The sequence below is a fragment of the Gracilinanus agilis genome, chromosome 1 (genome assembly GCF_016433145.1).
Source record: "Gracilinanus agilis isolate LMUSP501 chromosome 1, AgileGrace, whole genome shotgun sequence".
Classification (NCBI taxonomy): domain Eukaryota; kingdom Metazoa; phylum Chordata; class Mammalia; order Didelphimorphia; family Didelphidae; genus Gracilinanus; species Gracilinanus agilis.
Genome location: NC_058130.1, coordinates 84,871,410 through 84,884,693, shown reverse-complemented (window position 1 = coordinate 84,884,693; position 13,284 = coordinate 84,871,410). Strand labels below are relative to the sequence as shown.

Below are 13,284 nucleotides of genomic sequence, written 5' to 3'. Positions count from 1 at the left end.
GATCTGGCCCACAATGAGTGAGAGTAGAATAGATTATGAATGATTGAACCATTAAATTTTCAGTTTGTTTGATTGATCCTGACCACAAACTTCTGAGGTAGATCCAGAGGTGTTATTTGCATAACAGATGAGGAAACTGAAGGTCAGAGGTTAAATGCCTTTCCTTTGGTCACAAAGCTAGGTGATTCAAACTCAAGTCTCACAAACTTCAAATGTAGTGCTTTTTTCTTTTGGCTTCATGTTCCTTAGTCTGAAATTCCAGGGACAATCTCTCCTCCCCCACTACAGACACTGAATTTCCTCAACACTAACCTCACAGTCATTTTCATCATCTTTCTCCAGCCATATACATTTGGCCTTAGTGAACTTCCCCAACCCATTTTTCTTCCTGAAATGTCTATCTTCTTCTTCAGTACAGCTCAAGGTACTCCATAAAGCCTTCCCAGACAAATTCACCCAGTTCAATCCACCATCTTATCAGGCATCCTCTGGACCCTTTATGATCAGTCATGGCTGAGGGGAATTTGGTTCTATTTGTTTGTGATTATTTGTTTTCAAATGTGCTTAAGGAAATCTTACTCAGGCTAAGAGAGCAGGAACTAATTCCCAAGCTCACTGTTCCCTCACTCAGTGGAACAGAGGGCTTCTCTCAAGTTGAGGGGATTTTGTGTAGCTAACACAGAGCACTCACTGACTCTTCATACAAGCTAATCACCTCAGACTCAGAGATGTTTTTTATTATTGTGGCATTAATAAACTACAGCAAAAAAGCAAACACCTCCCCTCCCAAAACAAAACCAACTTCACCAAACAAGGCCTAAAATGCAACTGTATTCATTTAAGACATTTTAAAAGGCTGTGAAGTGCCTAAGTGCCTTCTCTGTTCAGGTTTGAGATGGGCAGAAGGAAGACTATGTTCCCTGGCAGACTAGTCTATATTCTTGGTTCTCTCTCAAGTTTTCTGGTAGAATTTCTTTGGTTTTTAGGGAGTACAAAGAAGGGATTTGCCAATAGTGGAGTATTATGACATCTGAAGAAGTGATAACCTCTTCAGAGCCAGTTCATGAGGTACATGAAAACACAAGGCTCATTCTCAGTTTTATCTTATTTTTGAACAAAAACCAGCATCACTCAGTGTGATCACCAACTTTACTGGCCAAAGTTCCTGAATAGCTGAAGAACTACCTTATGGAAAAGGAACTTCCCTTCTACCTGGCTCGGACCCTGATTCTAGTGCAATCTAAGAACTCTGCAACAATCACAGCTATCCCAGAATGGAATATGGCCTGCCTCATGAGGTAGCAAGTTTCCTATTACTGGAGGTGTCCCTGTGTTTAAAGACCTTTGGTCATGGATGTTGTAGAGTTAGATGATATCTGAAGTCCTTTCCCACTGTAACTCTTCTTGGAGTGTATATTTGATATCCACCCCTTGTCTGCTAGGGGTTTTAACTCCAATCAAGATCCATCAGTCCATACAGCAAACCCTTGTAGTGCTGTTTCTTTGTGTGTACCTTAATGTGAGCTGTGAGCTTAGACTGCTTGGGGAATGTTTTCTCACACTCACTACAGCAGAATGATCTGGCCTTGCTATGTATTCGAAGATGACCCTTCATGTCTGCTTTCAGGCGAAAGCTCTTGTCACACTCTGGGCACTGGAAGGGCCTCTCCCCAGTGTGCAATCTGATGTGCTCAGTGAGATGACAATGCTTTGTGAAGCCCTTACCACACTCACTGCAGGAGAATGGCTTTTCCCCACTGTGTCGGCGCTGATGGGCCTTCATGTCAGCTTTCACTCGGAAGCTTTTGTCACACTCTGGACACTGAAAGGGCCTTTCCCCAGTGTGTATAGGCAGATGCCTGAGAAGATGCCCCTTCTGGTGGAAGCTCTTATCACACTCTGGGCACTGGAAAGGTCTCTCTCCAGTGTGCAGGCGCTGGTGCCTGAGCAGTCGGTCCTTTCGGCCATAGTTCTTGTTGCACTCAGTGCAGAAGAAAGGCTTTTTCTCTCTGTGTACCCTAATGTGATTGGCTAGCTGAGACTTGTGGGTGAAGCCCTTGTTACACTCACTACAACGGAATGGCAAGAGCCAAGATGAGTTCTGATTTTGAAGGTTTTCCTGCTCTTTTGAAGATTTAGAATTCCCTGGAATTAAAAACAAACAAAAAATCCCATCAATATTCCTGGCAACAACATGGAAGCCCTTAATATTTTTTGAAGCAATGACTTCTCTATGTCTTTACCAAAGTTAGATGCCAAGTTGTCAGAAAAATCTAAATTTCATTGCAAGAGATGCTCTTGCTTTGCTCCTAAATTCTTTTTTTCATTTCATTATCACAATCAAGAACAAACAGATTGCTAGGACCCTATTTACTACTCCCTCCCTTTCAATACATGTGAGAAAGTCAAGGATTTGAAACCCCACATCTGGTAACATCAAGCCCTAACTGTGAGTCCCCAATTTCCTCCCCTGAAGGTAGCCATTGATATGAATTAAAATACTCTGAAAGGCTGGAATATATATACACACACACACACACATATATGTATATGGTGACTACATTTTTCCCAGTCTCTCATGTGACTTGTGGAGGTCAAAGAGGGATGCTCAGAGGAAGTGTTAATTTCAAAAATTCTACTACAATGTCCAAGGAAAGTTTCCAGGAAGGTCTGACTCTGGAAGAATGGTGAGGCTCCAGTGCCTTATATATATGATCTTCTGCAATTTGTACAGCAGTTCTGTGAGTTAATGATTTATATGTGGTACAAGCATTATCATCCCCATTTCACAGATGAGGAAATTATGGCTCAGAGAGATTTAATGAATTGTGGTCAATGGGAGTATAACTCAGGTTATCTTGAGTGCAGCACATTCTCTCCATAATACCATGTTGCTTCTCTAGAAATCTTGAACAAAAAGGGGTTAGGAAAAACTGCCTTCTTGCATTCTCCTTCCTTTGCAGATTGAAAGCTGACAAATTAATTGTGCTCCTGAGTCTGTTAAGAATGTTTTTTCATCAAATTCTTATTGATCTGGAACCAATGTTTCTAGCACAACACTGTGGCAATTCACAGAGGTGGAGTTCCTTCAGGAAAGGAAACTAGATACTTAAGTACTTTGTCTCATGAGAAATAATCATCTCAGTCATATCACAGGACCCCTCCCCACTTTTTTATTATAGGTAATTTATTTTAGCCAACTAAATGCAGTGGGTGGAAATTCTCCAATTGAAAAGAACTATATGTCTTTTCCTTCTTCACTTATAGAGTTAATTAGGAACTCAATGCTTCCTTACCCAGGAGCAAAGTTTTCTATTTTAGTGGTTTACTTCCTGGCAAATGAAAGGCAACAGCCAAAAATGAAACAAAACATTTTCTATTATATTACAAATTTGCTTCCCAACTCATGACAGTTTTTTTGGGGGGAGGAAGCTGGAATTTCAGTTTTCTGAAACAAGAAAATCAGGACAGAGCTTGTCACTGTTACACATGTAATAGTGAAGTTGTTTAATGTCTGGAGCTCTGGACAGTTCAACTCCTTCTCTGCTCTCTTGAAGCCCAGTCCTGCCCTGAAATCAAACCCCAGCTCAGCTCAACATAAAAGGAAGATTTAAGTCCCAAAGGAAGAGGATCTGAACATATCCTCAGTTTTACCCCTTTCACCTTTTCTCACTCACCAGAAAACAGCTGCCCCTGTGTGTTCTTCAAGCCAAGATGCCCACCAACACTAGAACCAATGGCCAATTTTAGTGTCTTCAAAGGTCCCTGATCTCTGATGAATGGCTCTTCCCCTCCTTCAATCTGGGTTATCAAGTCTGGTTTGGGAATGGCATACCCTGGATGAAGGTTACAAAATAGCAATTAAGTTGATTTTTCTTTAGGTCACTAGAAGAACAAGTTTTGGGGACACATAAAAAACAGAAGCTTTCAGGTGTTATAAAACAGAACATGACTATTCATATCCCATCACTGAGTTCCTAGAGTGATGTCTAGCCTATCTTGCTCTAAGCTGTTCATGAGTTAATTTCTTTGTCTCTCTTAAAAGTATAGCATTGTATATAGTGATTAAATTATTATTTTTGTTTTGGGAGTTCCTGAATAGCCATTTGAAGTGACTCAAGATGTGTCAGATGGCCATAAAAATCAATCTTTGAATTACTGACTGACTTGAAAACAAGTGGTTCTAGGTGAAATATTCTTTAGTGTTCTTGGTGATGTTTTCATTATCACCTGGCTCAAGTAGATGGACTGTCTATCTTGTTTAAGGCTACTCCACATCAATAAGTTACATTTATATAGTGCTTTAAGGTCTACACAAACCATGAGGTTCCTAGATCAAATGTCATTGTATCCATATTAAATATCATAAAGAAATAGAATGCAAAGAGATAAAAATACTTGCTTGTGGTCATATTAAGTATAGGGAATGTGACTTGTAATGAAGGTCTACTTACCCAAGTTCCTGCACTTATCAGTCAGTCAATAAATAGATTCCTACTAGTGCCAGGCACTAAAGATACAAAGAAAGGCAAAAGCCAGACCCTGCCCTCAAGGAGCTCCCTGTCTAACATGGGAAGACAACATCCAAACAACTCTGTACAAACAAAATCTACACAGAGTAAGTCGGAGAGAATCAAGTGAAGGCCTTTAAGGTACTAGTATGAAGGGAGGTCAAGAAAAGTTTCTCTTAAAAGGTGGGATTTTTAGCTGAGACTTGGAGAAAGCCAGGAGGCAGAGATGAGGAAAAAGCTTTCCTGGCACGGGAGCCAGGTAGTAAAAATGCCTAGAGTCAGGAGATGGAGTGTCTTGTTCAAGGGAGAACCAGGAGGCCTGTCAGTGGACCACAAAGTACATAAGATCAGGTAAAGCACAAGAAGGTTGGAAGGGCCAATTTGTAAAGAGCTTTGAATATTAAACTGTAGGTTTACACTACAACCAGCTGTCTTCAAGTCCCACATAGCCACCCTTGCTTATGTTGCAAATGCAGCAGGGTGCTTGCTGCTGCACAGGAGCAGGCTGGTGGGCAGAGTGGGCTATGGTCCAAGTTTTCATTTTCATTCCTTCAAACCTAGCTTACTATTGAACCACTGCTCCAACTGTTCCCAGGAGGGTCAAAGCCTAAAACCATCAGCCACTACTCATTTCACATTCTCTTTGGACACTTTGTAGACTCGGGTAAGCAAACTTTTCTTTTGAAAATTCCTCGATTGTTCTAAGAGGCATTTCCAACCTATTTTATCCCACAGTGGTTTTCTCTTCTTCTGGATACTGTAGCACTTACAACTGATAGCATTTGCTTTACCTCTTGGCAACTCTTGCACTGTAGAATTTATCTTGTATTGTAATTTAGAAGAAAGTGTGGCAGAATAGACAGTGTTGAACAGGGTGTAGGGAAGTCCAAGGGTCAGAACCTGTCCGTGACACTATCTGGGCAAACTAACTTTCCCCAAGCTTCAGGAACCTCTCCCAGACTGGAAGTTCAGGTACCAGAAGGTAAAAAGGAGGAGATGTAAGTGATACCGGCTGGGGGATCCTGGGCAATTCTCTAAAGTTTTATCTGCTAAATCAGTGGTTCCCAAACTTTTTTGGTCTACAGCCCCCTTTCCAGAAAAAAATATTACTTAGCCCCCTGGAAATTAATTTTTTTAAAATTTTAATAGCAATTAATAGGAAAGATAAATGCACCTGTGGCCATCACCGCCCCCCTGGATCGCTGCAGCACCCACCAAGGGGCGGTGGTGCCCACTTTGGGAATCACTGTGCTAAATCATAGACATGTGTGGAAAATTCTCAAGCCATACATTCTCCATCCTCACAAAATCTCAGCTCCTTTACTATGTATGCTATGCTATTTGCTGATGTTTTAGGTCTCTTCAAAGAGACTAATAGTTCCTGGAGAATTAGGTGGTTCTATTTTTAAACTGATATGTAAGAAAAGCAGAGTGGCCTAGAGCAGAGAAGTCAAAACTCAAAACAAAAATGGATCCTAGCTTGCAGAATATTGACTTAGAAAACCATAAATTAACATTATTTATGTTGTATTGCATTTTTATTTTGTTAAACATTTTCCATTTACATTAAAAAAAACCCTAACCTTCTGTCTTTTAGGATCAATACTAAGTATCAGTTTCAAGGCAAAAGATCTGTAAGGGCTAGGCAGTGGAGGTTAAGTGACTTGCCTAGGGTCACACAGCTAAGACATATCTGAGGCCAGATTTGAGAATCCAGGAACTCCTGTCTCCAAGTCTGGCACTCTATCTACTGAGCAACTTGCCTGTCTCACATTTACATTTTAATCATCTGGTTCCCTAGGGGCAATATGTTTGATAACTCTTGATAGCTGATAGAGTTGGCCTTGGGGAGGTAGAAAGACCTGGATTCAAGTCTTGCCCTGCCCCCAAAGAAATCTATATACATATAGACATACATACATATATTTTCATAATAAATTTCTATGAATTTACCACAAAACCTAATATAGTACTCTTCATCCAGTAGGAGTGTAGTTGCCAGTCATATAAGGTTAATGTTCCCATACAGGATAAAGTAGGAGGCCTATGCAAAATTCAGAGATACAAAACTGTTAAAAGAAAAGAATGAGGTGATGCACTTCAGGATGAAAAACTTAAGCTGTCATTTGTTCTTGCTGTTATTCATGAGATATTTATAGAACTAAAATGAAGATGATGACTCCAAGTGAAAGAAATGAGGTAATTAAGATTAGCCTGATTCTATTTTTGGGGGTGACATTAGCCAAGCAAAAGACACAGGCACCACCAAAAACATAGAAAAATGCTGTGGGGGGGATATTTCACTTGATAGGATGGAGGTGGCGTGGTAACACGTTAGACCAGCATGGCACCCTAAGCATGCACAGTATCCAACATCTCTATTTCTAAGTGATCTTCTTCATTACTGATGGCAGCTATGGCATCATAGGTGGCTCAGTAGATAAGAGAGCCTGTCTGGAAGCAGAGGACCCTGGATTCAAATCTGGTCTCAGACATTTCCTAACTATGTGACCATAGGCAAATCATTTAACCCCAGTTGCCTAGACCTTACCACTTTTCTGCTTTGGAACTAATTCTTAGTATCAATTCTAAGGGCATAAGATAAGGGTTTAAAAAAATATCATTGACAGTTGTATGTTACAGTTCTATTTTTGTCTTTGTATTCCCAGTATCTACTACCTTGATAAATTTAATAAACAGATAAAGTTCCAAGTAGTCAAGCTAGATCACATTTTGAGGTCTCTTCTAGTATTTATTTCTATAAAACAATCACATTTTGGTTTTGTATGAGTGTACTCTTTTGACAGTGATCAATATGGAAATGTGTTTTGTATGATAATATACATATGGCCCAGATCAAATTGTTTATTGTCTTCAAAGTGGGGGAGGGAAGAGAGGAAGGGAGGTGATTTGGATCTTATCATTTTGGAAAACATGTTGAAAATTATTATTACATGCAATTGGGAAAAATATCTTTGAATTACAAAACAACCCCCAAATTCCTCATGAAAACATCTTACCCAATGAGACTAAGGTCTCATAATTATTCTTCACTACATTCTTGTAAAGCTCTTTCTGCCACTCCTCCAAGGTCCTCCACTCTTGTTCCGTGAAATACAAAGTCACATCATCAAATGTCATAGGCACCTGGAACCACAAGCATGAAACACATTCACCACTAATTAAAATAACAGCTTTTCCTTTCTTAAATTTCCTTTTAATATTTTTATGTCTTTTTTTCTGTTGCTTTCATTTCTGAATATAGCCCTTCTTTCCCCAATTCAGTGAACCATCCCTTGTAAAAAAGAATAAAAAGGGGGAAAAAAGCAGCTAAGCGAAACCAACAGGAAAAAAAATTTTAAAGCATTCATTTATTAAAAACGTAATATTAATATCAAACAAATTTAAAAAAGAACAGTATGCTGGACTTTGTGCTAAGCACTGGGGATAAAAATATAAAAAGGAACTTATTTTCTCCCAGGGGAAGATAAAGGGGATTGGTGGTCAGGGTGAAGTGTTTTGGTAGGAGAAATCACAGATATGGTAAGTCAGAGGGTAAATGATTGATACAATTCTAATCAAGAGTTGAGGACTCCAGGATGGAAACTGGGGTATTGGGTCCAAGGCAAGAGGGCAGTGTAGCAGGAAGATGGCAATGATATCTAAGCACATGACATCCATAGTTCTTTACTCCTGAAAAGAGGGGTGTGGAGAAGATTTCTCCTGTTCTTCTTTGAGGTCATATTAATTACACATCAGTTAGGTTTTTTTCATTCTTTCTTAATTTGTCACTGTATATATTGTTTTCATGATTCTGCTTACTTCACTCTGCATCAGTTCAGAAATCTGCTTTCAATTTCATTACTTTCGCACACAGTGGATGTTATAAATGGATTCCTACAAGATGCATTTTTGTCATGTTAAAGGTGACTTTATCTGCAGCCCACAAAAAGGGTTGGGTATAACTACATCTTCCAAGATAACAAGGACTCTTTTCCCAAATGTTATAATAATGCTGGTGGCAGATGATTAAATAAAGTGATTTACATTGTGAAACAATCTAACAGGGGACAGCTGGGTAGCTCAGTGGATTGAGTCAGACCTAGAGACAGGAGGTCCTAGGTTCAAATCCGGCCTCAGACACTTCCCAGCTGTGTGACCCTGGGCAAGTCACTTGACCCCCATTGCCCACCCTTACCACTCTTCCACCTAGAAACCAATACACAGACGTTAAGGGTTTAAAAAAACAACAATCTAACACCTGTTATCCAATGGAGAAAAAAATTTCCTAGGTATAGCTTGAGAGCCTTGGGAAGTCACCAACCTGTTTCCCCTTCTATAAAATGAGGCAGTTGTACCATACAATCTTTAAGTTCCTTTTGGGTCTCAAATTTAAAAATCCTACTCTGATATCTCATCCTGTTCCTTTCCATCAAGCCCAAACCAGGCCCAGTGGCCAAATACTAATCCTCTTGCCATCTGGTCCCCAGCCAACCCATCCACACCAGACCACATCAACATAAGACTCTGGCTTATGCCTTACAAAAAACACCGAGACCATCTATCCCAACCTCATTTTACATTCTAAAATCTCTATCACACCCATTCTCTCCTCCTTTGTTCTAGTCTTAGAAGAGGTGCCAAGCAAATTGTGTTCTTTGGAAGTTTATTCCTTTAATCATTCCTCATTCTTTCTTAGTTTTGGTCTCTTATTTCCTGGTTCCTCCCCAGTTGCCTATAAATGTTTAAATCTCACTCAAGTTTAAAAAAGAACCTTCACTTGACTATACCACATCCTCAAACTAGTCTTCTATTCCTCTTATCTTTTTCAGCCAAACTGTGAAGAAGCTATCTGTATTCACTGCCTTTACTCCTTTAATTTCTACTCATTTCTCAACCTTAGCACTTGACTGATCCTGTTCTCTTTTCTTGGCCCCCATCCTTCTTGGCTTATTTTCCATGTTAGAACACTGACCCTGATGACAACCCTCTCCTCCTAGGTATTCTCTCTTTGGGGAACTGCACTGAGATTGTGCTCTTCCAGTCATTCTCTAATTTGTCCAACTACTTCTCAGTCTTCTTTGAAGGATCATTATCCAAGTTCTGCCCCTTAATGAGAGTATTCTAGGTCTTAGCTTGGGTATTTCACTTTCTACATTCTCTTGCAGATCTTATCAGTTTGCATGTCAATTATCTTTTCCATACAGATAATTTCCCAATCTACATATACCACTCTCCTTTGCTCCTGAATTCTGGTTCTACTTCATCTGCTTGCAGGAGATCTCTACGTGGATACTATCTTAAACAATCATGTCCAAAACAGAATTTGTTACTTCTCTCTTAAACTTACTCTTCCTCATAATATTTCTGGCATAAGCCATTCTTCCAGAAAACCCAAGTCTGAAATGTTAGTGATCCCTGCTTTTTCACTCCTCATTCCTTGAATATCTAATTAGCCATCAAGTTTTCTGTGGTAAGTCAGATGAACAGAACAGTCCTCTTCCCTCATGCTGTATCAATCAAATCTTTCTAATATGCCAGTGGCAAATAAAAAGAACAGGCATTTAAAATTTTCTAGGAGACAGTAAGACAGAGAGGAAGGTCCATTAGGGAGCTGGACATAATTCAAGTATTTTGAAAAGCTGACTCATACGGCAAGAAAAATGGATACAAATACAAATATTTTGGAAAGGGAATAATTAAATCGGAGTAAATTCAGTATGAAAAATGGCGTCACTTTGTCATTCTGATGAAGAGAATCTGGAGATTTATAAAGTGGATTAAAAATTTCCAAGCACAAAAGCTGCGGGAGTCAGTTTATTCTCTTTTAAGGGGTGGGAAAAGGTCTTTATAAAAGATCTGATTACTTTCCAAAGTCCAAGGCAAACAGCCGAGTTGGACTGCTTCTCCTAAAACCCCAAATCATGATTCATTAAAGCCTAAAATGTGGTTTTGCGTTCCAATAGTAAATCTATTTCCTTTCCTGTATATGTAATGAATTCATTTTTCAGGGTGTAGGTGGTATTTACATGAGAAATTCATAATCCTCGTGAACAATGTTGAGTTATCTTATTCCTTTCCTATTGCTTAAAAAATTCCAGTGGCTCTCTATTACCTGAAGGATGAAATATTATATTATTTGGCATGTAAAACGTGTCCTCTTTCTATCATTTTAGTTTTATTATACATTACTCCTCTCCTGGCCCTCTGGAGTCCTGGTCTACTTGATGTTCTTCACACAGGAAACTCCATGTCCCACCTCCATGCCTCCACTGGCTATCCTCCTTGCTTGGAATGCTCTTTCCTCACTTCTACCTTTTGAAATTCTTGGCTCTCTTCAAAACTTATCTTAAGTAGCCACCCGAAGGCCTTTCTTGTTTCTCCTCTTGTGCCCTTTCTCCCAAATACCAGCTTTGAATGTCTTCTCTAAAGTTTCTGGGTATTGGATCCACTTTGAATCTTGGATATATGGGAATTTATGCATGTTTTCTTCTCCATTAGAACAGAAGTTCCTTGAGTGGAGGGTGTATTGTCTTTGTACTCCAGTGCTTAGTACAGTGCCTGGCACTTAAAAAGACAACAGCAAATACTAGTTCATCTATTTGAAAGGCAGTTTATGAAGGAAGGAGACAAGAGAGAGAATAGGCAGAAAGCCACCCATGTAGGCAGCAGTGTCCAGGAAGGCTTCCTGAAGAGGTGGATTCTCCAAGTTGAGTCTTTGTGGGGGCTGGAGGAAGCTGCCTAGGGGTATGGATGAGTGCCCCTGAAGCCAGAACTCCCAGATGGATAAGGCACCAATCACACTAATCTGAACCAGCTGGGCAGCTTCTTAACCTCAGAGAATGCTTGGACAAAGTGTGGGCTACCCATATGAGCGCCTCCTACTGCCCAAGGACGTTGGCTCACAGGGTCCTTTTTCTATACTTTCAGGGACCCCGACCTTCCTCTCCTGGGCAGCCTGCTTCGGCCTTTCTGAAACCATACACCAAGGCTTGTTTCAAAGGCAGGCCGATGATGATAGGTGAGAATGGAGAGAGCACGGAATAATCCAGCTTCCCCACCTCACCCAGTGTACACCCAAACTGGCTTACTCCAAGTTCCCTACACTTCCTGTGACCCCTTGCACAGAGCAGGCACTTAATAACTGCTCAATGTCCTCATCTGTGGCCTATAGGTCGCAGATTTCTCACCGGGTTAAATAAGGTGGGCCGGAATGTGAGAGTATGCGAAACTTTAAATATTTAAAAAAGGGAAAGCCCCAAATGGCTTTTACTTATTAGTAAAAAAAACTAACATTACTGACAGGACCAAAAAAAAAAAAAAGGTGGGCTAGGGCTTTAAGGCACCGCGCCCTTTACGGCCCTGAGGTCTGAGGCTGAAAAGGGCCAGCCAGTCAAGGAATATTTAGTTTTGTTTCACGCGGTTACGGCCAAGCGCTTCCTCCCCACGTGGCCGCTAGCCTGGGACCCGTAGTGGCGCGGCGGCAATCCTCCCCTAGAGCCTCTTTGCGCCCTCTCCCGGACGGCTGCTGCGCCCCCCACTTCCCTTGCAAGCCCGGCCCTAGCGTCGGTCCTCCTACGCCCGGGCCTCAGGGCGCCGTGTGGGACCAGTACAAATCCTGTATCTGCTCGGGTTGGTGGAGAGACTCCGTCTCCCCCGGCCTCGGTTTCTGTTTCTATCTCTGTAAGAAGAGGAGGTGAGGCCTCGACGGCTCCTCCCAGGTGCGGTGTCGGGCCCAAGCCCGGAAGCCGTACCTCCGGCAGGCCGCAGGCCCTCCCCGAGAGCTCCGCCTCCCTCCTGGGTCTCCTGCCCCGCCTTCGGCCTTGGCTGCCAGTGGCCGGTCTTACCGGAGCAGGCGCCCCTTGGGGCATGGCCTCCTCGTCTCTTCCGGCCTAGAGCCGAGTATCCGGAGGTGCGGTTGGTCCACTCCGCCTGCACCACGCACTGGGACCCGTGCTGCAGCCGGGATGGGCGCCCAGCCGGCCGAAGGGAGGGGCCGCCCCTTCCCCGCCTCGAAGCCCCATCACCCTCACAGCGCCCCCTGCGGCCGGAGGGGAAAGGCCCCTGAGCAGGACCCAACCCCTCTCCGCTCCTCCTGCTGGGGTGTCTCTGGGCCCTGCACCTCCTCGCCCAGTTTTCTCCCGGCCCCGCCCCTCCTGCCGGGGTGTCTCGGCCCCACTCCTGCCTAGCCCTCTCCCGGCCCCGCCCTTCTTTTCTTGGCTTCTCTTCAGTCCGGTTCTATTGCTGTCCTAAAAACTCTTACCGTCAACTCATTAAAAAAAATAAACAAAATAAATTTACTAAATACTTACTATGTGCTAAATGCACAGTGCTAGACACCAGAGACAGAAAAATCTGAGGTGTTTTCAAGGAGCTTACTTTTTATTGGTAGGAGATAAAGAATGTTCTATATGAAGACACATGTTATGCATTATAAATATATACATATATAGATCAATTTAAAGAGTTTTTTTTATGTACCAGACATTGTATTAAAGTTAAAAAAAAAAAGACAATCCCAGACTTCAAAAAACTTATGATTTAATGAATAGAGAGAAGAGGATGGATAAGAAAGATTTAGCACTACTGGGCAACTAATTGGATATGTGAGAGTGATAGGGAGGAAAAGAGTCAAGAAGTCTCCAAGGCTGGGAACCTGGAGGAGAGGTAAACTGGTTGTGCTTTTAACAGAAAAAGAGAAGTTTGATGGAAAGATGGGCAAAAATAACTTAGAATATGTTGAATTTGCCATCCATCCAGATAAAGATACAGA

At 41.7% G+C, this 13,284-nt stretch overlaps 1 protein-coding gene across 1 annotated transcript; it reads right to left on the bottom strand.

The window, feature by feature from the left end:
- Window positions 1-701: 701 nt before the first annotated feature.
- On the bottom strand, window positions 702-12,382 carry LOC123247603 (gastrula zinc finger protein XlCGF8.2DB-like). The gene is made up of 4 exons (XM_044676549.1): window positions 12,266-12,382; window positions 7,532-7,658; window positions 3,678-3,836; window positions 702-2,145 (listed from the first exon to the last, which is right to left on the bottom strand). The coding sequence occupies exons 1-4, from the start codon at window positions 12,380-12,382 to the stop codon at window positions 1,448-1,450; spliced, it is 1,101 nt and encodes a 366-aa protein (XP_044532484.1). The 3' UTR covers window positions 702-1,447.
- Window positions 12,383-13,284: the final 902 nt, after the last annotated feature.

Coding starts and splice junctions, on each gene's coding strand:
- LOC123247603 (XM_044676549.1), bottom strand. CDS start 12,382: ATGCCCCAAGGGGCGCCTGCTCCGGTAAGACCGGCCACTGGCAGCCAA. Junction 7,659..12,265: donor GGGCCTGCGGCCTGCCGGAG/GTACGGCTTCCG, acceptor TTGTGGTTCCAG/GTGCCTATGACATTTGATGA. Junction 3,837..7,531: donor TGAGACCTTAGTCTCATTGG/GTAAGATGTTTT, acceptor ACCTTCATCCAG/GGTATGCCATTCCCAAACCA.